Source organism: Anas platyrhynchos, chromosome 4 (genome assembly GCF_047663525.1).
Source record: "Anas platyrhynchos isolate ZD024472 breed Pekin duck chromosome 4, IASCAAS_PekinDuck_T2T, whole genome shotgun sequence".
NCBI lineage: Eukaryota > Metazoa > Chordata > Aves > Anseriformes > Anatidae > Anas > Anas platyrhynchos.
Window position 1 is genome coordinate 50,539,438 of NC_092590.1, and position 26,707 is coordinate 50,566,144.

The following is a 26,707-nucleotide window of genomic DNA, read 5'->3' on the forward strand; positions in this document are numbered from 1 at the left end:
GGGCTTCAAACCAGGCTCATTTTTTGACTCAAAATGGAGACCAAGTAACAGGCTCAGTGTGGTGCTGTGTGGTATTGAGAACGAAGACCAAATCCCACATTTTGGGGATTCAGAACCAGGTCCATTCTGGTTGTTTTGGTGCTCAGAGAAACCGACCAAGCTGTGTGTTTGGGGCTGGGCACAGAGCACAGCTGCTGTAGGTTGGGCTTAGGGCTGGAGCCCATGTCAGCTGTTCTGGGGCCAGCCATGCGGGTGGGGCAGATGTGTGCAGGTGGGAACCGGGGTGTGGGGCCCCCACAGCTCCCCGGGTGCCTACATCACTGAGCCAGAGTCCCGTGTGTGGGGTGGGGACAGGGCCCATTGGGCTGGTCGGGGGCTTAGAGGCACGGTGCTGGGTGTGTGCCAGCCTTTGCCACAGGCCCACCTCTGTGTTGCCAATACACAGACCCAGTGCCATGGCTGGGGGGCTCAGAATAGCCTCATTTGGCTGGTTGTGGGGCTCAGAGACGGAGGCCGGGTCACTCGGTTTGGGGTGTGCAGCATGGACCAGTTTCTGTGTGGTTGGGCTCAAGAAGGGAGACCATGTCGGCTGTTTCTGGGGCAAACCTTGTACCCCATGGGCTGGGGGGCTGTGAGGGTGGGTTGGAGGGGACGTGGGAGGGGGGTGGGCTGGATGTATGGAGGGGGGGTCCAGTCGTGGCAGTCCCCAAAGTCTGGGATGCTAGCATGCACCAGGCCGAACAAAGTGTTCAAAATCATCTCTGAGCAAAATAGTGCTTTTCCCTTTCCACTGCTCATTCATTGTACCCCATGCAGAACGGTTACCCCCTTAATTGTGCAATATTTAGGCGATTTCTGGAAAACTATGACAGTTCATATTAGTATTCAAATTATGACTGGTTGATTTATAGCTTTGTCAAAAGAGCACTTAAAAAAATAATAATAATAAACAAGCACAAGTTATAAAGAGCTTGACCCAGAAGAAAGCTGGAGATAGCCAGGAGACTTCAAGGGCTGGAAAGATCCAAGAGACATGGGGCTGGAAATAGCAACAAGCTGGAGACAGCCAGAAGATATCGAGCTGGAACCTGGAACAAGCTGAAAATATCTGGGAGACAACCAGGGCTGGAGCCATCCATGACCTGTAGACACAAAAAGCTCATTGAAGAAAAAACACAAACCGTGTACCAAAGCCTGTACTTTACACCATACAAACACAACACGTGCAGTGTTAAAGCTGTGACAGTGATTGATTTACAACCTTGTCTAAAGCCCTTGTTGCAACAAGCGCAAACTGAACACATCAAGGGCTGGACATGTCCACCAACTGTAGCCGTGTCCAGGACTAACAGATCAATACAAACTAGGTTAATCCATGTCTGTACAAAGCACAACTGCACCATTCAATATTAATATTCAAGTTACAAAAGTGATTGATATACGACCTCATCTAAAGCCCAGATTGGGCTAACGAGCATGAGCTGTGTTTATTTATCTGCAGCAGAAAGCCTGCTGGAGCTGCTAACAAGCTGGAGCCATCCACAAGGGGGAGGTACGGGGAGACAGATATGTCCAGGGCTAATTAACCAATAAATACAATTAAAACCAATTAGTCAATACCTAGGCAGCGTACCACCATAAAATTAAATTCTCACACTTGCATTACTGATTGATTAACAAACTGGCCTAAAGCCCAGGCTGTTGTAACAAGCACAAGCTGTAATTACCTGGAGACATCCAGGAGACACCCAGGGCTGGAGACTTCCATGAGCTGGGGGTCCAGGGCTGGAGCTGTCTAGGAACCAGAGGCACAGTGAGCTGCAGTTGCCCAGGGTGAGCTGATCAATAAACACAAATTTATTTGTCAATATCCATACAGTGCACAACTAGGACATTCAATATTAATATTTTTGTTATGACAGCAATTGATTTACGACCTTGTCTACAGCCCAGAGCGCTTCCACAAGCATGGACTGTCATTACCTGGAGCTGGAGATGCTCAGGGCAGAAGCCGTGCTCCCTGCAGCCTCTGAGGAAGAAGCTCCTGCCCCACAGCCCTGCAGCACACCACACACGAGAAAGGAGGGAGGGACAAGAGCAGGGGAACAGCAAAGCCCTGTTTTACTTAGAAGAGCCGAAGAGAGGGGATTCTGGTGCAAAAACCCATCTGATCAGCAAAGTTAACGGCACAAAACAGCAATGAGCAGTGCCCACAAGAGGCCCAGCCATCTGGGTGTCCGTCCTCCCCACAGCCAGCCCTGAAAGCTGTGAAGAAGGAACAAACACAGTGTTTGTTCTGGGAGAAGGAAGACCCCGAAAGAAAGTGCTGGGGGGACAGTACTCAGGCCCCTCTCCACCAGGCAGGTGCCAGCCCCAGGGAAACCTTCAAGTTCTGGGGCCAGGCCCAGGGACAGGGTCCCCTTCCCTCCCGTTCCATGCCCTCCTGCAGCACAGAGCCGAGCCAAGAGCCCCTGGCTAGATTGCAGCAGCACGAGGGGCTCATACGCTGGGCAGGAAGGTGCACAAGGCCTCTGCAGCATCTTCATGGCTGTAGCAGGCTGCAAAGGACAGGAGCTCCTGGGCTCTGCTGGGAGCTGCCAGCCCCCCCAAGCCAAGCAGCACCTCGTGATCTACCCACAGGAGCTGAGAGGATCTGTGCCAAAACCTGCACGTGAAGAGAGCACTGAGCAGGGCCTGGCCCACTGCAGGGGCTGTGCTGGGGACACCTCTGGGGCCTCAGGGGACCCGAAGACCAGTGGACCCCAAAGGGGCGGCTGCCCCAGCCCCACAATACAGCTATGCCCTGGGGCTGTGCTGGCGCCAGCCTGTGGCTGGGCAACACAGCAGCAGCACCATGGCCATCATGGGCACCACAACCATTGTGGGCTCCTGGTGAACACCGAGCAGCTGAGAGGCAGCGGGGTCACACACACAGACGGGGAGCAGCAGCACTCTGCATCTCCTGCAGGGAGAGAAAGGCGCTGAGAGTCAGCATGCAACTCAGGATCAAAGCCTCCAACTTTAATCTCAGCTCCAACTTTACACCTGAGCTGTAGGCAGTCAGTAACAAGCAGGGGACCTGCAAACAGCCACTTAAACACCATGGCTAAGCAATAGGTTAAGAAAAAGTAACCACCAAGGCATTTCATTCAACACTTGGGAGCACCAGGGCCTCCTGCTCCTCCCAGGGGACTCCAGCAACTCCTGTGGGAGCTCCAGACCTGGCTGCTTCTGCTCATCTTCCTGCAGGGGGGACAGGAATCAGGTCTCAAATTAATTGGCACCACCTGAAGCTGCCAAGCAGCGATTGCCAACAGCCCACTGACAGAGCACAGGTGGAACCCAAGAGGGTGTCCCCACCCCTCGGAGGGTCTCCAGGTGCTGCCCATTTCTGGCTATGAATTTTCGTTAAGTTTTGTACTGACTAAAGGAGAACAAGACACATCCCTCAGAGAAGGATGCGTCCATTCTGCAAACAAGAGAAAGATGTACAACCTACAGACTAGTGTTGATCTACTTGAAGTGGGGTTATGTGTAGAAACTCAATGTGGTCATTCCCCTCTAAGCCTTGATGAGCAAATAAAGCATCTTTTGTTGCAAGACACAAAGGCAGGAATGAAGGAACACCTAACACCTTAACAGCCTGCCTGCTTTTTTTAATGCTACATGTTGACACGTGCTTAGAAGCATCCAGGTCTGCACGCCTCTGAGACAGTAGCTGAATCTACTGTCTACTGAAATCCCTATAGCTCAAATCCTTTTTTCAAGGCCGTCCAGCATAATATCACAACAGGGTAATGAAGGAAAATGCTGAAGGTCTAAAGGCTCTCAGATCGAACTCGGCTGTTCTGAAATAGCCCCACATCTTACATCCTGAACACACATGTACACGCACTGCTGCGCCTGCCTGAACTTCTGGACTCACTTTGCTACATGTACCGCATCATCCCCCTTAGAGTTTCCTTGCAAATTCTCATCTAATAAAAGATGGAGAGAAAGGGCAGTGAGACCATACAGAGTTTAAGAGCTGGCCACTCCAGGTTTTGAAATATCATTCAAACAAACCTTTCCACTATGAGCTCTTTTTCACCTGCACAGGTCAGAGTCTGTTTGCTGACACCCACCAAATATCCCCATGCCACGACGGCTTCCCAAGAGTCTCACTTCGGGTACTTTTGGCTTCTGTTTTTCCCATGGAAAAGACTTAAAATTTCCTACTAAATGTGCTCATTGCCAGCTTATACCCAACATGTACTTTCTTGCAGGTGAATATCTTCACTGTGTTTCCCACTCTTTACTTCTGAAACTGAAGAACACAGAAAACTGGGATTGTGCCTCGGCACGTGCCATACAGTCTGCACAACAGGGAGCTCTTTACAGTTTCTCTCCTACAAAGAGTGTCCTCATTCAGTCCTTCAGCAATACCTCTGTGAGTTTGATTTTAAATTCACCTTTCCTGGATGTGTGAGTTTTGAGTAATACACACTATCCCGCCTCAAGTCCTTTTTAATATCCTGGGGAACTCTCAAAGCCACCACCTCTATCAGAAATACTTCCTGTCGTGTTGTCCTAAGATCCTGCTGAGTTAATAATCACTCCTGCTTTTGGTGGGTTTGTAATCCCTGAGCTTCCTTACTTCCTGACATATCTTCCCGATGAGCTCCCAGACTAAGCAGTCACAAATCTCTGCTATAATGGTTTGAAACCATTTTTATTATTTCATCTGCCAGTGACATCCCATCCTCTCAGCCATCCCTCACATAACACGCACTGACTGCACACATGCCTGGGACACTGTGCTGGTGGGGACAGGCGACCCCCTCTAATAGGTCTGGTGGCAGACCAAAAGCACTCCAGATGCACACACACACACAGGTATTGGAAAAAAAAAATTAAAAAAAAACTTACCCTGAGCTGGATATATTTTGGGAACCATTGCTCTATAATATCCCAAGAAGGTAAGACAGTTATCCTCTAAGGATATCAAGAGCATCTGCAACCAAATCCCATGCAACAGCAATGTCACAGGCTGCTTCAGGACCAGCAAAAACAAAGCCACCTCAGTAACTGCAAACCCAAGCATACTTTGTGTCCTGCATGGCAACTTCCCCTTAACAACACAAAGGTTTTCAGATTAGGAGAAGAAATTAGATCACAAGGTAGCTCTGCAATGCATCAACCCTTCGTGAGCCACTCTGAGGAACAGACAGCAAATATTCATTCACACCATCGCGTGTGAGCACCCGGGACACCAACCTGAGAGTGGCACATCTGAGTTACACACACACACAAAACAGCACTTACAGCTGGAGAGGGATGCTTCTATTTTTTCCTAGTGGAACAGGCTTCTTTTGAAAGAGGTCTTTCAAATTTCAGGGGAAATATTTTCTTCCTCAGGTTAGATGGGACTCCTCAAGTCACAAGCCTCACGAGGTATCTATCCTGAGGTGTATAATAAAACATAAACACCTGAGTGTGAGACTGATGCTCCTATCACCAGGCAAACTTCTCAGAGACCTTCTCACTTCTGCTGCAGCCAGCTATGTCACTGGCTGCAAATTGCATCAGCCTGGAGCTTGTGGTTGGCCTGGCATCTGGGAAAGCTGAAAAAGGGTCTTCCTTGACCAGCTGTCCCCTCTTACTGCTTGAAATGGTCCCCTCTCATTTCAACTGTTGTTGATTGCCTTGAGGGAAAGCAAGCAAGTCAGGTGGTGAGCATTCAGTCTGTAGCCTGTGCTTTCCTACCATCAGGAAAGAAAAGAGGACTGAACTCACCACAGAGATCTTATGGCGTGTATCACAAAGACCACCGTGTGCAGGGTGTCAGCAGCACATTTAACACACGCGTTTCTCGCTGCTCGCCTTCACTGTGCATCACTGCACAGAGCATGCTTTGACCCTTCCTAAACTGGGATGATGTTTCCACCTCATCCTTCGGTCCCAAGCATGCTTCCAGCTCGTGTCACCCATGCACTGCCAGGAAGCCACCAGGGAGATGTCAGAGCTGCTGGGTTGTGGCTGCTGATCCGGGCCTTCACCCTGACGGCCTCACCTGGGGCCGCCGCTGCCCACACACACCTCCCCATTGGTCCCAGTGTTGTATTTAAGCTTTGGCTGTTGGGTCTAGCTTCTTACTGTAGTAGGGAGTGTGCTGTGAGTGCTCTTCTGCCCTAGTAGCAGGGATGTTGTAGTGCTGTTCTTCTTTTCTGCCTTGGTCTGAGCAATGTTGTTGGGCTGACTTGAGTCCTTGTGCAGGTGCTTTGGGGCTATCCCTGGTGGTGGAAGCACTGCTTTTCTTTTTGTCCTTAGATTTAGCCTTCCTTTATTTTTTGTTATTTTGCAGACCAGTTTTGGTGTGTTCTGTCTCTGTTAGTTAAGTACATGTTAGTATGTCACTGAATACTTATTTCCTTTCTGATAGCTTATGTAAATAAGGCTGGGACATTTTCATTTCAAAACATGCCTGATAGTTTTTGTCGTTGTGATGGATCTCAGAAGTGTTCTGCTTTTATTTTGGTAATGGATTTTAGTAGTGATCCTTATTTTCCAGACTTCTGGCAAGGCTTCTATTATCCCCTTCAGCTGAGTACAGTGTAAAGGGCACCTTTCTATTACCTGTCCCCATAGTGTGGCACTCCAGGAACCCCCTGAAAGTTAACAGCAGAGTAAGGGCTTTTACCCCAAGGCTAAGCCAGAACCCTGGAGGTGGATTTCTTGCTCTATGTGCTAGATCAGAGCACTCCTTGGCCTTCCTGTGGCTTACTTTGGACTCCCAAGGAAGAAGGCAGCTGTGGTGGCCCCAGGGAGATAAGTACTGGCACTTTGGCTATGGGACTCAAGGGCAGTTCAGTTTCCCAGGGAAGGGAATGCAAGAAGTAAAGCTAAAAACTGTAATCCAAAGTCCGTGTACCAACTAGTTTGACCAGGACAGTGCAGGTTATTCTTTCCCCCAATTTCCCACTCTTGATTTAAAAGCTAACCCTGCCTTATCTCGGGAGGGATGTTGATCTAGGTGTTGGAGCTCAGCATGTAGAACAGGAGCCTGTGTGGTGCTGTGCTGAGGAGTGCTCAGTGCATCAGAGATGGCTCAGAGATTGCTGCTGCCCCCTCAGGTGTGATGGCTGGGGGTGGTAGAGTTCGGTCTCTCCTGGGGAGAAAATTGTTAGCCCCAGCTCTGCTAAAGAGCTTTCCAAGGGGAAATGATGCCTAAAAAAACAGGAGGAGCCTCTATAAAGAAGCACAGCTCTGACGTGCCAAGCAGGCACCCCCTCTGCCCCGGGGTAGCGATGGCTGCAGGTGGCAGCCCCCTGGCCCCAGGGCTCAGCAGGCTGGCTTTGGGCTGTTCTCTCCAGTCCCTCCTTCTCTCTCTCTGCCTCCTCCCTGCATCTGCCAGGCGCTGCCGGGGCTGTTCCCTCTCTTCTGTGAGGCTGCAGCCTTTCTCCTCGCAGCTCTGCACTGGTGGCTGCTGCGGAGCTTTCCCTGCTGTAAGTGGGGGATCCTGGGCGGGGGGGCTGGCTGGGACCCGGGCTGGGATGTTCCCCTCTGCTCAGCTGGGAGCCGAGGTGGAGCTGCCAGCGCTGTGGGAGCAACAGGTCTTGTGCGTGTGTGTAGGGGAACGCTGATGCCGCTGCCTGAGGTGGGGACAGGGCATGGGCTGCGAGGGGCTACTGGTGGTGCCTGCCTCAGTTGTTGCCAGGGAGGGTGATGCAGCCATCCTGACCAGTTTGTACTGGTCAGCACTGGGACGCTGGAGTACAGAGCTTGACAGTGGATATCTGACACCAACAGCTCTGTGTCTCAAAAGGGAGGTGGGGGATGCCCACACCACTCCCAGCAGGGATGGCTGGGCAGGGGGAGCATCTGTGTAGCTGCTGCTGGAAGTGTATACCTACATGTGGCAGCCACTTAACCCTTGTGCACAGCTCTGGGGCTTTATGGAGAAAAGCCTGCTCCCACTAACAGCACCCCTGGGGAAGAAGGTCAGAAGTTAAAGCCATTTGTATAACTGGACCTGTTATTTTCCCTGACTGGCTATATATGACAGTTTTAAAGGGCTGAAAATATTTCACAGGGCAATTGTCAGTGCTGCTAGCTCACAATTGCTGTGCTGAGTCTAGTCACTCTTGATGACAGGAATCAGGTACAATTACTTTGCTGTGAATGAAGTTGCTGCATGCCTGCTATAGTATTTTAGAGCAAGTTTTCTGGTTGTTCTACCTGCACTTGTCCATGCTGCACTGCTCTTAGTGCTACCAGTGTAACTGCATTCAGAGTGAACATCAAGTGTGCGAAAGGATACGGAAAACTCAGTCTATGGCGGGGGGAGGGAATCTTTTTTTAACTCTGCCTTTTTACAGGTACAATTTATTCTTTTGTGAAGCAGAAGCAATTGTTATATTTCAGTTTCAGTTATCACTTCTTAGATAGAATTATTTTAAGAGGTAGAGAGGACTCTCAGTCTGTGAGCTCAAGCTAATTCCGATGGAGTCCTCAGTACAGTTGCAAAACATAATCAACAGTTTTAGAGCTCAAAGGGGGAGCTCCAATCACCTGCATGATTAACTTGGATTAGGTATATCTGATGGTGGTTTCTTGTACCTATTTTCACTGAGGCAATTTGCTGTGTGATGTTTGAAGGAATAAATGGATTCAAAGGATTAGAGCAAGTCACTGAATGATTCAGGTGTTTAATCTATCAGTGACTATTTACAGTAACTGATAAGACGTACGTGTTGGTTTGCTAATTGAAAACCAACTGTTAGCACTGAGAAGGTGTAGGATGACTTCAATTCTTGTCTGTTCTGCAGATTTGTAAATGAACTATGTGTTTGTTGCAGGTAGACTAATTAGACCACCTACATGAGTATTGTATTTAGATAGGTCTTTCAGCTACAGGGAAGAAAGGAATATATTCCCAATACATGTGTGCTTTCATATCTAGTTTATATCATGCAACAGCACATCTATGCAAAAGGAGATTTAAATCAATTACAGCTCTTGTTTTTCAAAATAAGTACAGATATAATATGGGGCAGGACACCAAGATGATGTGCTATTTGCATTAGTATTGCTTTGGTTCAGACTGCTGACTGGCAGCTCACATGTTCTTGGGTGGGAATAAAGCAGGTGGAGAAGGATAAGATGCTTCATTCCACTTCTAAAATTCCAGCTAGAAACTAATTTTATGGGAAAGTACATACGTTTAAAAAAAAAAGTGCCTTTTGCATCTTTTCAAGCTGTGTCTTACAACAAGCCATGTATGAGCTGATTTAATAAATGCGGCTAACTTCTATTGTCCAAGGGCTTTTGTTTTATAATAAACACTATCCTGTTTAGTTTTAAAAGCTTGTATCTTTGGATTCAACACAGCACTTTAGAAAGCTGCCCCAAGCACTATTTTTGAGCTTATACCTCTTAATTTGTTTGCACAGAGTAAGGGTTTGTGACTTAACACTGCTTTTTACGTTGTTTGCCAGAGGAAGAGGAACTTGTCAGCTGTCAGTCAGATCCTGAGGTTTTTTTACTACAATGTGTCAGCACAAAAACTCATCAGGAAAAGGCAGTATTGCACATGGACAGCTGAAAAACTTGTAGAACAAATTGCTTTTCATTTCTTAGACTACTGAACTGAGTAGTTAACCTTTTTACTGGCCAAAGGCTTCACTTTGAGTACCATGTCATTGCATGGACCAGTGAAACTTGGCTGCAAGAGAAATCTGCCTTCAATACATCTAGGAAGCACACTGTCAACTGCAGTAAGCTGTATGCTCAGAAATAGGGAAGATTGCTCTGTGCTGGTATGTCAAGCCCCACATCATCAAACACAATGTTTTGGACACAGTTCATAATTTCATAATCAAATGTGAGGCAGAACTGGGACCTCTGTCTTTCAACTGCAACACAGTCACTCTGTTATGAGCTGGGAAATGAGGAATTTGATAGGCTGAAGGAGCAAGGAATAGGCCTCAACCAGCACATAAGATGACATAATTCAGCCTTGTGCTTACCATTCAGCCTATATCGAAGGTCTGGGGATGTTACAAGTCAGCTGCTGTGCCTGACAGTTGGCTATTTAGGAGGCACATCTCCTGACAGTAGCAACATAGTATTGCAAAAAGCCTAGAGGTGTGTATTTATCTGTTTGTATAGCTTAATTCAAAACACTCACTGTTAGGTGTACGCAGGAGTCTCTTTCCAGTGAAAGAGCTCAGAATGGTTCAGGCTACTTTTACTGGGTTCCGTAGCCAATTTCCCGTCATGGATGGGAAGCTGCTTAGACCTCAGGAGGACTTAAAATAGTTTTATTTTATCAAAAGCTTCTCTACCAGTGTGTTTGAGGGACTTATTTCCCTCTTCTAAGTTCAAGTAATGTCTTAACAAAAATGTGGCAAATAGAGCAAGTTGTGAGGGGAATATTCAGGTAGCACCAAGCATGTTATGTTTGACTTGCAGGAGCAGTGGACAGTTCTGATCAGTTCTTCTTAGCTAAGGAGAAAAGATCAATCAGAAAGGCTTGCTACCTGTTGTCACAAGACTGTGAACACAATTGCACTTGGTTGCTATGTGTGCACTGGTGATCACAGAGAATGTTGCTCTTGCTATATTAGTCTTTTTCTGCAGCACTTTCTGTTAAGAGCCCCAAAGACCCACTGAATTTAATGAGAATCTCATTACGTCTCTACTAAATACACGTCTCTGAGCAAAGGTAAGGAGTGTGTACACTTCTTGCTTTCTGCAGTCATGATTTGAATTGCCTTCATTCCATTCATATAGTAAGTCCAACACCCCTCTTGGTAGTGCTAGATAACAGCTGGGGGTGGTGGGAACTCCTCTGAAGGGGTCATCTCTTGAGTGAGAGAGGTGTTTGTACTAAGCACCAGGTAAACTGCAGGAACTTGCAAAGGTCTGTTTTTAAAATCCTTGTTTTCTGTGTAACACTGCATCAAGAGGATGAGAATGCTATCATGACATAACAGAAAACACACCAAGTGTGTGCTTTAACTTAGCCTCAATACAAACTGATAGCTTTCAATTAGTTATTGTGCATCTGTTAGGCATATTCCCTCACATATGTGCTAGGCTTCTGACTCCCTAGCTATCAAGGTAGGGCTTGGGCATAAGTCGTGTTTATCCTAAGCAAGCTATGTCCTGTACTGATTGGGTTATGTGGCTTCCCTGCAGTTTAGTTAATGAGTGCTTACCTGATTTTTTTTTTTTTTCCTCCTGTGCTGCTGACAGTAGTGGTAGTGTCATCCTTTTTTTCTCATCCTGCTGATAATGGAGAGGACTAAGGGTAAAAAGACTCCTTAGTTGAAAAGAGGCTGCAAATAAATTCAAGACTGAGACTGGAGATATGAGTGGTCTTAGGGGAACAGTTAAGAAAATGACAAAAGCCATTTCCAAGTATAAGGGAGCTAATATGTCTCAGGACTTGCTAGGCTTCTTAATAAAGTGGCTGGATAAATGTGCCTGCATGGGGGAAATCTTTCTTTAATCTTGTTTTGGGGAACAGTTGGCTGAGGTTTTAGTTCAAATGTAAAACAGCCTGTGAGATATCAAGAGGAAACATTACAAACTCAGAACCTTAAAGGCTGACTAAGCATTAAGCAACAGAAATATTATAATGAGAAGCAATAATTAAACTTAGCTTAACTAAACTCTACTTGTCCATCAATTCGTGTATGGTAATATACAGCCATCAGATATATGTACACAGAAAATACTTTGTGTGCCTTTGCTATCAAAGCATTAAGTAATCACATTTTACTGTGTAACCAAGAACCCTATCAGCTAACACAAAAGCCCTGTCACCATATCTGTGTTTATCCTAAGAGTCCCTGTTGTCTCCTGTGTGGCATGGCATGCAGCTTCATGATGGATAAAAAAGCCAAACAAGTTAACTGACCAGCTTTTATCCCAGGTTTGACCTGTACTCTAACTGGGAACTTCACATCTGGAATATTTCTGGGCAAAGTGGTGGAAGTATGTTTAAAGGGTATGCACATAGGTGCCTTAGGTCACCTTATAGCAAAAGGCAGAAAATGAGCGAGGCTTTAAAGCGAGGCTTTCCTATGGCAGATTTTCAGCATTCATGTTCTTCATTTAGTGTGGCAATGAAAAAGTAATTTTATTTAAGCTGTGCAGTATTTGAATGCTAGAAACTTGAAAAAGTGAAAATTTGATGTGCTCAAGACACACAACAAACTTGCTGTGAATGCCTCACCTGATATACCATCCTTTTGATTTGCATTTAAATTTGGGTTTTTGGCAAAGGGTTTTATAATCCTTGCCTAAGTGGATGAGTAATTGGCAATTAAGTTGTTTTGTCTATTACGGCACTCCTACTGGTAGCATTGCTCTTTGTAATTAGGGCAAGAAAAAGTAAGATGAAAAACAACACTAAGGAGAAAAACAGCAAACCCAATAAATCTTTGACAAAATATTTCCTTTGGTCCCAACTCAGATTTCCCAGATGACTGTTAGGAGAAGACAGACAGTTCAAGCCCATTCATTAGAGCTCTGCATGCAATCTCAAGCTTGATATGTCTCCCAGGAATTGTCCACTTACGCAATGAGAAACAAATTTCTCATTTGGAAGTATATGGCAGTAAGATTCAATTAATTTTCTGTAACTTGATGGTTTTAGTCTTTTCTATCACAGCTTTTTTCTTAGCTGAAAGCCTGCCCTTTCCTTGTGACATACTCAGTATGTAATTTGAGATAAAATCATATGTATTTTGTACAAATGACCGTGAAATTAAGATGTATGAAAAAGTTAAGGAAATGTTAACTTCCAAAGGACTCTATTTGGAATTGCATGTACAAACTCTAAGGGTATTTATGAATTAAGACTAAGGGTATTTATGAATTAGTACAGACTAAGCGTTTCTGCTTGTAGAGGAAAATGACATCAAGTGCAATATCAAGTTAAAACATACTTTGTAACAAGTTCCAAGAAAATAATTGTATGCTGTAATGAAATCTTTTCTTGACAAAGACACTTGTGCTTGTGGCATTTAACTGGGCAAATCTGCCTGCACTTCTGCCTGTTGCATGCTTCATGAACCTCAGGCTGGAACTTGGTCTCTGGCTGTTGAGGACTTCTTCCTTTTGAAAGAGAAGGGAAAGACAAGTCCTGCTTACAATGTATTGCAGATACATGCCCTTCACATCCAACCTTTTTGAAATGTAAGATGCTATGAAGTACTTCTGAAACCATTAATAAAATGGAAGACTGTGTTGCTATCCCTTTGTAAATACTTCTTTTTCTTTAGATGAAATAGCCCTATAACTTCCACTGTTTCCCTCTGTTGTACTTTTGAGCCCATCAATCTTTTCTGTAGCTTTCTTTCAGACTTGGTCCAAGTCTGCATTGAATTAAATTGACCAAATCTACATGCAGCAGACCAAGTGAGCCATATCTAATCAACAACACCGGAGGTATCCCGTGTGTTTAGTCACCTATTGTCACGCTTATGCACTATAGAGTACTTGTTTTGCAGTGTCATGCTGCAACTGCCTGACTTTCAGCTAGTAACTTCCTACAAACCATAGATCCTTGTACCTAGTATTGACACACAACTAGTTGTTCACTTCTTTTTTCCTTCACTGAATACTGCTCTGTAAGTTGCCCTTGTTGAACAGCTTTTTGAACTTAGTTTTTTTTCCATATGAAATGATAATGTGCAACCAAAGTGACTGGTTGGTGATTAGATCTTGTTGCTTGCTATTGCCTTGATAGGTGTCTTTCCCCCTGCTCCAAACATCTTTTGTCATAAAGGCATCATAATGTCATCTTAATGACCACTTCCCATTCTCACATTCTTTTACCTGCCCCACTTAATTGTTACAAATAACTACTAATAATGTCCACAATTGGCCTTCTCATGTTTTTTATAGGCAAGAACAGTTTGGACTTCTGTCAGTAACACTTCTGATCCACTGAGGTATAGGATAATCTGTGCACTAGTCTTACCTTTGTTTTCAATGTGTTTATAGAATGAGATGCTGCCTTTTTTTTTTTTTTTTTTTTGCCATCCCACAGTGTCTGCATTTTGAAAGGACTTTCTCATTTTTCAGCAGAACAGAGATGCTCTCATCTTCCAGGAAAAAGGTCTCCAGGAAATTTCTGCAGTTAACCCATCACTAAGTGTATAGCTCTGGACAAAGACACAACACTTCTTTTAGCACTTACCGCGGTACATTTTCTTTTTCCATGTCTGTCTTTAAGACCTTCAGTGTTTCCTTATCATTGTTTCCTCTTCTAAGCCCTCAGAGGATTCTGTGATGAGATTTCACACATGCACAAATTAGGATAACAGAAACAAATGGTTGTACACAGAGGTGAAACAGTATTGTCTGGCTCCCATGGTTGCCAGAATTCTTGTGTGGCCAATGTAAAAGTAATTACACGGGCTTCATAATTACCTTGAATTGTTATTGTTACACAGGAAAATTAATTTTCCATATTTGATGGCATAAGACTCTCCTGGTTGCACAGACTTAATCCTGCATATTTGTCTATGGACATTATAACTAGTTACCGGTCTAGCATGTTTTAAAAACAACGCGTGGGCAGTTTTTCAATAGTTGAGGCTCTTGCTTTATTTTTTTGCACATTTTCCTCTGGCGTATTAAATAAAGTACTGAGGCTGTGCCCTTATCAAATTACCATGTGGAAGCAAATTGCTTTTATTTATCATCATATGATATTTATGCATTACATTACTTTTTCCCTTCTCTTGGATGACTTGTGCTGCCATCTTCTGTACCTTGCTCAATTATTTATCACTGTCTGTTTAGCTTGTTAAAACACAATGCACTACCTTCATTTCTTCTTTCAGCCAATCCTATCCCCCTCAGCTTCAAAATAATAAAAATTTGTGTACTTTGCTATCTCCTGTAAGACACAGTATTTGTATGGCAAGTTCATTGTATTTGGTACAGCTTCCGTGGTACAAAGTTTCATTTGTGCGACTGTGATCAGTCTCTGTAAGACAAATAGGCACAACTCCAATTGTGCCTTGAGGTTGTTTGCAATTTCTCGTTCACCAGTTACAAACAAAAACTATTCCAGAGTTCCTTACTGAAACGATTGAAAGTGGTTGCTTTATAAACACATTGTCAAAAAGAGACCAAATCCATGAAAAGCGTCCAAAGAATAATTAATATGTAAAGCATTCTAAAATTATGCTTTTAATATAAAAAGGGATATTTTCAGTTGTATTAATGAACAGAATTCAATTGAATTCAGTAAAATCCTGCCACTGCATAGGAATGACCCTAAAGGTTTTGCAAAGACCAAAGAACCTCAGAGAAAACAACAAAAAAAGAAGCCAAACACATCTATTTTTGTTAGATATGAATGGACAAGGGGCCTGACTTTTTCCAAACTTTTGGTTGGGATTGGATAGCTGCTGTTTGCCAAACCCAAAAGCTGTGTGTGACACCTACCAAGAGTCCTAGTCCTACCTAGTCTCGTGCTTGCTCCGTGTAGAGTAGAACTCCCATTTTCTCACACTTTTGTATTTACTATGTGAAATGGAGCAATTAGTCTACAGGACCTTCATCTGTTGCTTTGTTTGCTCCAAACAAATACCAAGTGTCAGATTATGGCACTGTCTGCTCTGTAACTATTACACCTCCACTGTTAAACCAAACTCTTGCTTATTCTCAGCACTAGACATTGGATAACAGTGACTGAACCCAAGAACCCTTGCATTTTTAACTTGATTAATACTGTTGATGGCAGCCTTATAAATGACTTAGAGCTACAGGCCAAATGCTGGCATTTTAGATTGCCGGTATGTGTTTGGGCCTCACCCAGAATAGCTATGCCAAGCAGAAAGGTCACTCCACTGCCTTTCCTGGTGAAGGAAGCACATATTATAACCACTGCCTCTCATCTAGACTGTCATCTCCATCATCTCCCTGGGTATGGAGAGCTTGGCCTCCTGCACTTTACTACCCTAAGAAGCTGTCTGGGGTAGAGGAGCAAAGTGAGCAACAATAAATCTATTTCTTGTCAGGAGCCAAAAGGGAGCACAAGAGATGCTGAGCTTTAAATGGGATTTCAGTGACATAGCATCTCCTGAGATTTATAAAGCACAGCTCCAAATCTGTGACTAAATGAATGGTGTAAGCTATTGCCTAATGTTTATTTTCGAATTCTGCTCTCACTGTTCATCTTGGGCATGTTTGTATGCAACTTCATTAGTAACTGCTTTCTTAAGTGAATAATAAAATTGACATTAAAAAATCTTCTACAGTAGCTGACTCTGATCTCTGGCTAGTTAAAACATCGGGTACATTAAATATTTGAATAAAAACATTTTCATTTGTTTTGAAACTATTTTGAAACTAAAAAATAAATAAATCAAAAATACGGTCTTTCTGCATAAGAGCAGCCGAAGAGAACATGCAACTAGTATGACTAGTTTCTATATACTGATTTGTTAAAAAATATAAAGAATATATAAAAATACAGACCCACTGTAAACATTGTATTGTTACTGACTTCTAAAAAGACAGAAGATATGATAAAATTATGTTGTGTTGTTGGTTTTTTTCCCACTACTCTGTTTGTTCCAAACATGGGACATACCAGAATAAATATTTTTTTTCACTGCATTTGCTACTGGAAGTAAAGCACTTACAGAGATTTTGATGTGGCTGAATTTCATTGACAAGCAAAATATATATTTAAAAAAAAAAAAACCACACACACACACACAAAAACTGAAGTACTGTCCTGGCAAACAGATGTGAATAAATATACCAGGGAAAAACAGGCAGACACGGAATCTTAATTAGAAAGTCTTTAAGTAAAACCCAGCAAGAAGAGTGAAGAAAAATACCTCATCCTTTTGGCAACGTTACCTAACACTCATTTTCTTTTTCTGGGGAGAGGGCTGCTCTACTAGAAATGACAGCAGAATATCACCTTCTTTTGTTACTCCTTAAATTCTGGAAAACCACCTTCAGCGTTTGGAATCTGGGGAGGCAGCTGAAACCATAGTTGCACAAAAAAGGGCCCACTCTGAATTTTCTTTCATAAGAAAAGAGATAAAGTCAGCACTTTGCTTCCCTTATGTACAACCTCATCAGGATTTGGATCCTTGTGCCTCAATTTAAATGCCATTTATACCGAAGACTTTGGGAAGTGTTCTGAAGTTACCTGCTCCCACACATTAATTTGGTGCCTTTTGCCAGGAGTTAGTTTTGCTATTCTTTTAAGTCAGGGACAGTTCCTTCCTTCTGCCACTTTAGGTATCTATATAAATACACCTATTTAAGAAACGTAACCCCAGAGCCCATTTTAATTAAGTGCCATCCAAAAGCCATCAGCAGATGGAAATGTGATCATTTTCCCTGCTCCCTTCACCTAAGTTTCAAAGTCTCCATCTGGCAGATAAAATAAATGTGGAAAAATATATTCAAATGCTTTTTACAGGTTATATTACCTGGTGACAACTGTAAACATCAAGAAGCCAGTGCTGAATTTTTACGGGAGGCTGATACAATTTCTATGTCATATATATAGCATAGAAATATGGCATATATATATGGCATATATATAATAAACATGTTAAAAATTTACCATGGTTAAGACTTGATTTAGAATTTTGGTGCGGTGTCATGTAGAGCTATAGGTTTTACAAGGCAAGAAAATAGTTAGTAGCCTACAAAGTTAAGTTCAGTGAGTTATGTTTGGAAGTTAGTAAGTTCAAGGCACACAAATTCTGTATCTGATAAAGTGATTCTTGCACCAATACCAAGTGGTCTAATGAAGAGTCTTATACCCCTTATCTTTGAACCATCCCACCAGTAAAAACATTGCTACTACAACACAAAAGATACAGATACTTGTGGCTTGAAACAGAGAAAATACCAATTTCAAGAGAGTTCAGACCTCAAAATAAGTGTCTCCAGGAAAAAACCTGTAGATTTTGCCAACTGCAATGTAATACTCGAATCTAATACGGTATTTTCTTTACAGAGTGAATACCAAATGTGGGAAAAGTATTACCCAGGCTTTTTAATGATTAAACCACAACATGAATAGATAATGAATTCCCTCAAATCATACAAATTCAGCAGCAGAGCTAGAAAACAAATCTTATGCTTCAGTACATTTTAAGCACAGTAGTATTCTGTGTTTCCCGACTTTTCTCCTGATCTACTTAGATTGTAAGCAGGAAAGCAAAATCAGTTGTGGCCTAGTATCAGTTGTACACATAAATATATCTCCTTGTCAGTTAAATGGGACTGGATTTGGATACATTCAGGCAGAAAGTTGGTGCCTTCTGAAAGCTTTAATTTAATTACTGTTCTTAATGGCTCAGCAGCCTCACTGTCCCCTAAGCATTAGATTACTCAAGCTGTTGAATAAATGGATTTCTCAAGAATTCTGATTTTTTTTTTCTCCTTAAAATATACTGCTTAGGTTGTTTCTTTGTTTACTTGATGCATCACAATAGGCTTGTTTACATCCTATCTGGCTTTCTTTTTCTTTGTGAAGGGAAGGACTTCATTTATGGAGATTGCAGAAAGAAAAAAAAAAAAAAAAAACTTTAGTAGTCTCACTGTTCATTTTTATATGCCTGCATTGTAAAAATCAAACTAATAGTATCTGGGGAAGATGGGGATGCAGAACGTGGACCATTAGAGTAAGGTGCAGAGAGATGAGTATACATACAGCTTTGCATGAATTTCAGCACACTGCATTTCCAAAGTAGTCACATTTCCTCAAATCCATTTCAAACATACTATAACGACCTTTTCAAAAATATCTTTCTAGGAACATTACAACATGAGTAAGAAAATGGACTTAAATTCTTCATTTGATTGGCCTCACCTGCTGAGTTATAATGGGACATACAAGTACCTCTACTTTGAAGGCAACGTCTCCTATGTGGACTTCTACCTTCATCAGCCTTCAGTGGCAGCTGTCTTCATCATCTCATACCTCTTAATCTTCCTGCTTTGTATGGTTGGCAACGGAGTGGTTTGCTATATTGTTCTGCAGAGCAAACACATGCGTACAGTCACAAATCTTTTCATCTTAAACCTGGCTGTCAGTGATTTACTAGTGGGAATCTTCTGTATGCCCACCACCCTCCTGGACAACATCATTGCAGGTATGCCAGTTCACACCGTATAGCAAAAAGGGCTTGAGGGGGATTTGCCTTAATTTCTGAGTCCTCCCTGAGGAACCCAAGTGTTAAGTGCATGTGACAGTGACCAATACAAATTGGTCTTTTACTCTGTCCCTGGCATTCAGAATCGAAGCCCCAGTGAGAAAGCTAGGGGCAAATGTGAAGGCCTCATTTTGCAGGTTGGGCTCAAGGGGTTCACTATGCAATGTGTTTAGTGACAGAGCATGAAGCTCACCTTAAACCGAGAAATCACTAGCCCCACTTGAACACTACCATTTCTGAGTGAGCTCCATAGGCAGTTCAAGTTAGGGGGTGGAACAGGTGAGGAAGACAAACCTCTAACACACCTTCTGACTGGGGCTGTCCTTGCTGATTTCCACAACCAGGATCTTTAGCAATGGATTATCCCACAACTAGGTTATATGTTAAGAAGACTCAGTGGATGCTATGAGCCACATGAAGAGAGCAATCAACTGTAGTGGTCAAGCCCCTTTCTTATCTTGACATCTCATTTTAATGTGATGTTGAAAAGCAACATGTTTTGCTGCTTTTTGGGACATCAGAAACTTACCTAGGCATCTGGCAAAGCATTTTTTTACATAACTTTTGACTCACTAACTCCTACTATGTCCTGCCAAAGCAAAATAAATGTATTAGTTCTGGGGCAAAAATTTCCTTTTATGCATATAAGAAAAGTGCTGCAATGAAATGGAGGCAATTTCAATAGCCTGTTTCCTTCCAGGATGGCCATTTGGGAGCATGGTTTGCAAGATGAGTGGGATGGTCCAAGGAATCTCTGTCTCTGCCTCTGTCTTCACTCTGGTTGCAATTGCTGTAGACAGGTAAGATGATGCAGAAATGGCAAACTGTCACTTCCATCTTCCTCAGGCCACACTATCATACTGAGGTGGATTCATTAATCCATGCAACCCTGCAATAGATTAAATTGGTTTAGCTCCTAAATCTAGAAGGAAAAAAAAAAAAAAAAAAAAAAAAAAAAAAAAAAGTGTGCCAAGGTCTAAAGAGCAGTTTCGGCAATTTGTTCCTCAACAGGTATCTCTTAAAAATGGTACACCTGGACTATACCTGGCTGCCTAGAGTTGGTTAGCTCCCCAGCTACTAAGCTAATAGAAAAGGTAACAGAAGCACTGATACCTGCTGCCACAGTTACCTGAAGCAGCAGCAGCAGTCTGATAAGGAGACAGATCATAGCAAAGAAATTTTAACAATAAATTTGACTCTTTTTTTTTTTTAGATTGTTTTTCTCAACAAAACACTTAAATGGAACAATTAAGTGCAACTCCACTGGTTTATGCAGGATGATTCCACCCATACTTCTAAAAAAAAAAATGTGATTTTTAAACCATGTATGTGTTTGCCTGTTTAATTAAGCTTTCTCTAAACATCTTCTCCATATATGCCCCTGGGTGTCTTTGCTGCAGGTTTCGATGCATCGTTTATCCATTTAAACAGAAACTGACCATCTCAACTGCAATCATTATTATAACAGTCATCTGGATTCTGGCCATCACAATCATGTGTCCTTCTGCAGTCATGTTGCAGGTACAAGAAGAGAAGCATTTCAGGGTGATCCTTGGCTATGGCAATGAAACCCGCCCTGTATATTGGTGCCGGGAGAACTGGCCTAATGCAGGAATGAGAAAGATCTATACAACGGTTCTGTTTGCCAATATCTATCTTGCTCCCCTGTTGCTCATTGTTATCATGTATGCTAGGATAGGCATTGCTCTCTTTAACACAGCAATGCCCACAGTGGGAAAGCACAGCCAGGAGCAGCGACACAGCGTGTCTAAGAAGAAACAAAAAGTCATAAAAATGCTCATTATCGTAGCTTTGCTTTTCACCCTGTCTTGGCTTCCCCTGTGGACTCTGATGATGCTCTCAGACTACGCCAACCTGTCAGATGTCCAGTTGCAGATCATCAACATTTATATCTATCCTTTTGCTCACTGGCTGGCCTTTTTCAACAGCAGCATCAACCCCATCATCTATGGTTTCTTTAATGAAAACTTTCGCAGAGGCTTTCAGGCAGCCTTTAAACTTCAGCTCTGCTCTAGGAAGATCATTCACAGGGACATCTATTCCCAGCGAGGCCAAAGCAATGCCATTTTGCCAGCTGCCACCTACCAGACACCCCAAGATTGTCAACATGCCAAGGTGGAGGGGAAGCCAGTTCGGAAAGGAAATTGGGTGAATAACCAGCAAGATTTAATGATGGAGGATCTCGAAGAGCCCTGCAATGATGAGATTAAGTGAAACATGCTATGAACTCTCTAAAAGATAAATGCCTAGCAGAATTTCTTTACTGGGATGTGAAATTCATGTTCTGTAAGGGATTTCTAACAAAATAAAAAATGTCAAGGTGTTTCTGTTTGGAAAAAGATAAGCAACTTGCATACTACCTGAACTTTAATACAAGAAGAAAGCAAAATTCAGCCTTCTTTGTCAACAGCTTAAGCCAGGGACAACCCCCCTGCAGTGAGTGATGACTCACCGCTCATGAACTGAGCTGCAGCAAAGACCTGATTAAAATGGGATTACCTTCCCTTTATTGCAAAATAAGGGAAAAAGAGAACTATGTAATTATGTACCCTGACACAATTATACCTGACACTCACCAATGGAGAGGAGAACATTCCTTCATTTGCTTCTATGAATTTCTCAGAGTGGCTGAAACAGAGTTGTTTGAACAATATTTATAGTAACATTTCAGCTTGTAAGGCTAGTTGTTACTAATGCCTACAACTTTCTTCTGATATCATACAACAAAAATATCACTGCTGGTGTAGCATCCAGCTAGACCATGGAGCTGGATAGTGGCAGGGATCATGAGACTTGGCAGGGCCCTGAGCACATGCCCCTTCCTTGGGTTTTGACTGCTGGGGCTCAGGACAGCTCCAAGCCATGCAGCCAAAGGCATCCCCCTTCCTAATGGTGACCCTGAAGAAAGGCTCTCAGACAGCTGTGGGACACCACAGCCAGCACCGGGAGCTGCTCTGACACTGCCAGTGTTCATCCTTCACTGAAACCACGGCACTCACTGCATCGCAGCACTGCCTGGGCCTGGCATGGGCCCGAGCGGTCCAGGCACTAACCCCAACCTGCAGACTGACTTCCCAGCCTGATAGACCTGCCTCATTACCATAAACTTCTCTAATGATATGGACTCTCAGCCAAACCTGGCTTCACATCCAGCTCCCTGACTGGGGGCAGTGGGAAAGGCCCTGGCTGGTGAGAAGCCTGCCCTGCCAGCCCCACAACACCCCTCAGCCTCTGTGGGGAGCACCTGGTCCTCGCGGCACCCAGACCAAACTATTCCCTTAGAATATATTTATATACTGTTGCATTAAGAAATATGTTTATCTGTAGGCCAAAACACCTCCTAATGAAATTTATAAAAAAAGTCCTCCACTAAAAGCCAAACTAATCCAATAAATCCATTGTACTTTGTTTCTGTTTAGTAATGGACTCTTGGTACTATGCTTTTAGGTGCTTCGGTGAAGCATAAGCCTGTTCCTAGAACTGGTCAATTTGTTACTCCATTACACTTAGTAACTCAAATATTGGAGATACAGTCTGAAAATTTGAACCTAGCTTACCTGTTCCTAGGTCTTCATGTGGTTGTACTCATATTCTTCCACTTGGACTTTCTGAACACCAACCAGTCCCTTCCAAATGGCAAAAGCATCTTCAGTCACATTCTCTTCACTCACTTTTCTGGTTCCTTCCTTCTTGTTAATTCCGTGATATTAATTGTTGTTGCAGCTTGAGAAATAAATAGGAGTGAAAATTTGAGAAATAAATGATGAAAAATGGCATTTGTGTTATGTTTTTTATGGTTATCTCAATTTGGTTTTGTTTATCATTTGGGGGGGTATAAATCATACTTAATAGTAGCAGGAGAGAAAATGCTGTTAGGGCCTCTTCAGTCTGACAGAGCTCAACACATGCAAAAGGAACCCCTGAAGCATCTCAGTGAGGCTCCTGAAATCAAGGAGGCATGCAGGTTAGGGGAAGGATCAGCCTTCGCAGATCTGCCACAAGATTAGATCATCACCGTGTGTTAGCCTGTGAGGATTTCTGGGTACCAATTACCAAGTAAGGTCATTTCCTAGTGCTTAGGAGGCATCCTTGTTCATCTAACTGCAGTCCTTCAAGTAAACTCGAGTACCTTTCCAATCTTGACAGCTTTACAGAGTCAAGGAAAACTGACAACTTTTCAAGGTGTGCTGCCACAAACTTTGTACCTTTTTGAGCTACCATAAAATAAGGAAAATATTCAAGAAGTAATGTAGGAAAAAGCCACAGCAAAAACTCTGATTTTGCAGTTTTTTTGTTTACAATGCATTATAGCTAGGCTGGTGTTTTCAAAGGATCTAATAAAATATGGATGCCTTGCCCTGCTGTGCTCTGTTGAAAACCCTATTACAAAGGGTTTATGGAATCCTAGGTATTCCACAGCTCCTGCATCTCTTCCATCCAGTCCTTTTTCCTTCACTTGTACATTAAGAAAATGAGACCCATTTTACCTGTCCAAGTTTGGCTTGTCTGGATTCCTGAAGATTATAGCTATGTCTCCCCATTCTTACGCAAAAAGCTAAACCATATACGGCTCTATCTGGACTGTCATTTGCTTATGGCACAGCTCATATATGTGTGATTCAAATGCAGAGATTTCTGGTGAAAAATATCCAGGGTCTGATAACATAATCTGTTCTGCTTTTGGGTTCTAGATCTGAACAACTACGAAATCTCTGAAAGATAGATTGTTTCACCGCAACAAGAAATACAATTTGAATCATGTATTTTGTCATGTAAAACTATGCTCTTTAAAAACCAAATTAAATGGATAAACCCTGTTCGCTGCTTCATGACATGCAGGTCATGTCATGTATTGGTTGTTGAGTGACATTTAATGTGCTAATAATTGAGACAATTTCTTTTTGCAGTATTTCTTTTTTCTTTCCCAAAAAGCTTTTGCCAAAGATGTTTTCTGATTAAAGGTAAGGATCAAATCACTTTCAGAGGTCCCTTCTAACCTGTATCTTCCTGTGCTTCTGAATGATTCATCAAACTGTTGAGAATATATTTATATATGTGTATGCTTGCATTCATCCCAGTTCAGCAAAGCACTGAAAAACGTGCTCAAAATAAATGCCAGGAAGGCATAAAAATGTCCCCAAGTGTTTGTCTGGCTCAAGGTGGTGATTCTCAAGACAGCCTTAGCATTTTACTTTTATGCAAGGATGCTGAAGTATAATCCATTAAATGGTTTGCCTTCCCTAGACATTCACCTGTGCTAAACGCAGAAGTTACGCTTTAAAGACTATTTCAAAACTATAAAGTTTGCTTTTTTAAATCTGAATTTCAGAATGTTCTCTGAATGCTGCAACAAAAACATCCCACTGACACTGAAGTATGCATAACATAAAGTGTAAAATGGTGAAAGAAAAAAAGTATTTTAAAAAAGCAACATTTCATTCTGCAAACAGTTTCTTATGAAGTAATTAGCCTGTGGGGGAGGAACTGAAAGGATATAGAGAAAAGGCAGAGAAATTTGTACAAGCTGACAGGATTTCATGACGTATTCCAATATTGCTAGGAGTACACTTTGTAGTTGAAAATACAGCCGTCAACATTTTCCCCATTTCCTCTACTTAAAATGCATATTTGTAATCCAATGTCACTGAAGAGATCTCATCCTCCAGATTCCTGATGATTCTTGCCACGATTAGAGAATTATTTAATTTACTGTTTTTTCCTCTTTCTTTTTTGTTGTTGTAATTCAGTAGCAATAGTGAGAAATCCACCTATTTGGTTACATGATTCAAAACCACACAGCCATTTAGACATCAACGTACCTTCAATTGGTAGCTGAGAGTTTAACCATAAAAATCCAAGGCTTACCAAACTGAGTTGTATTCAAGAGATGCTCTTATTTCCTCTCATTTTGTGAACACAGGAAACCTCGCATTAGCAGCTATTTAGGACTGGTTTAGAATCTGACCTACCTTAACCCTCTCCAAGTCTTTTTGATATCTGTTCAAGGCAAGACGTGCTCTAACAACTGATTTATTTCAATAAATGCAGGAGCAGACCTAGGTTTCTTCTTCTTCTACTGTACATGCCCAGAATGCTCACAAGCGGACTTTTCAGGACATATCCAATTGACTTTTTCATCAGCACTAAGTGACTGATTCAAAAGCAAGAGTATCTGGTACTTAGTTACGCTCCTATTTTTATTATATAAGATCAGTACAGAGATCTTGGCACCACTTGCTTGTCTTAGCAATTCGCTGTCCTTAGAACCAGAAGCATTCGTGAATTACAACCCACAGCTCAGAAGACCACAGACCTCAACGCACTACTGATACAGTTATCATTTAATCAATGAAAAAACAAATAAGTATACGCCTTCCACTTTCAAAATGAGTTAAAATCAATTATCTTTTGTCACAAGTAAGGCACTATGTTTCCAGAGTCTAGTGTGTTTTTATACCCTGCATGTAGGGTATGAAAACCTGTTCCTGAACACATTATTCCTACTCACTTATAATCCCCACATATTCATCATCTTTTTGAGCCTAAATTCCATCCATGCTTCTTCTTGTACTACTCTGCTTTTAGCTAAGTGCCTCAGATATTGTTAAATAACTTGGAAATCCAAGTCATCCAATCCAAATCCCTAACTGAAATCTGTAAATATATTTCTTCAACTAAATTTGGGCCTGATAGTATTTAAACAATAGAGTCTGAGTGCAAATGGACTGACTTGTTCAAATGAATGGCATTTTTAAAATTATTATTAAGATCTATGTGTTTTTACTTGATTTTTTATATACTAACTAGACGTGTAATACGTCAGAGTAAACCTGCTATAAAACAATGTTGTCACCAAATTTGGTACTGCTATACAGGCTCTAGAAACTGAGGCTATTAAGTTTATTTCTCTTCCTCCATAATTCCATGGGTATGACCCTTTAGACAGAATAATAAACTGCTGATATTTGTACTTAGATCCCCAGTAGTGGGAATCCTTCCACAGAACGAACATTTGTACTGCATTCATATTCAACAAAACTTCAATGAACAGGTAGAACTCAAAACATCTCTTTGGAAAAATACAGGAATAAAGAAGTATAAGGGAGTTAGTAATTACTGGAAGAGATGGTAGTACAGGTTCAAAAGAAAACTTTCCCTATGATAAATAATATGAAATCAAAATTGGTTGTGTTAAGAGCCCTCTATTGTCATTAAAAAGAAATTACACAGAATGGGAAAAAGGTCATGTTAACACAAGCACTGGACTGGAATCAGAGGTACCTTAGGGAAGTAAGTAGATGACAGAGGTATGCATAAAATACTAAACATATTGTATTGCCTCAGTTTCTATTTTAATGAAAAAGATGAAGTGTGATCAGGGTAATAATGTCCCTACAGAAACACAAGAAATCCTCCCTCCCAAAACCTAGTGGCATTTTGTGAGGTACAAACGACCCAGGCCTCTGTCTGAACAGTGCTGAAGTTGT

General features: G+C 42.3%; 1 protein-coding gene and 1 long non-coding RNA gene across 3 annotated transcripts; one reads left to right on the forward strand and one right to left on the reverse strand.

The window, feature by feature from the left end:
* Window positions 1-748: 748 nt before the first annotated feature.
* Window positions 749-6,133, reverse strand: LOC106014927 (uncharacterized). Of its 2 annotated transcripts, XR_001186597.5 has the most exons (4): window positions 5,526-6,133; window positions 5,305-5,442; window positions 1,728-1,838; window positions 749-1,142 (listed from the first exon to the last, which is right to left on the reverse strand). It is a non-coding gene; the product is annotated as an uncharacterized lncRNA (long non-coding RNA). The 2 variants fall into 2 exon arrangements; XR_001186596.5 differs by having other exon boundaries at window positions 5,305-6,121.
* Window positions 6,134-7,009: 876 nt separating this feature from the next.
* Window positions 7,010-22,989, forward strand: NPFFR2 (neuropeptide FF receptor 2). Its single transcript, XM_021267713.4, has 4 exons — window positions 7,010-7,484; window positions 18,800-19,139; window positions 19,900-19,999; window positions 20,600-22,989. The coding sequence occupies exons 1-4, from the start codon at window positions 7,200-7,202 to the stop codon at window positions 21,432-21,434; spliced, it is 1,560 nt and encodes a 519-aa protein (XP_021123388.2). The 5' UTR covers window positions 7,010-7,199; the 3' UTR covers window positions 21,435-22,989.
* Window positions 22,990-26,707: the final 3,718 nt, after the last annotated feature.

Excerpts from the sequence above, each read along its gene's own strand:
- NPFFR2 (XM_021267713.4), top strand. The coding sequence starts at position 7,200 with ATGATGCCTAAAAAAACAGGAGGAGCCTCTATAAAGAAGCACAGCTCT. Across the intron at positions 19,140-19,899 it reads CCTGGACAACATCATTGCAG|GATGGCCATTTGGGAGCATG; the intron begins GTATGCCAGTTC and ends GTTTCCTTCCAG. Across the intron at positions 20,000-20,599 it reads GTTGCAATTGCTGTAGACAG|GTTTCGATGCATCGTTTATC; the intron begins GTAAGATGATGC and ends TCTTTGCTGCAG.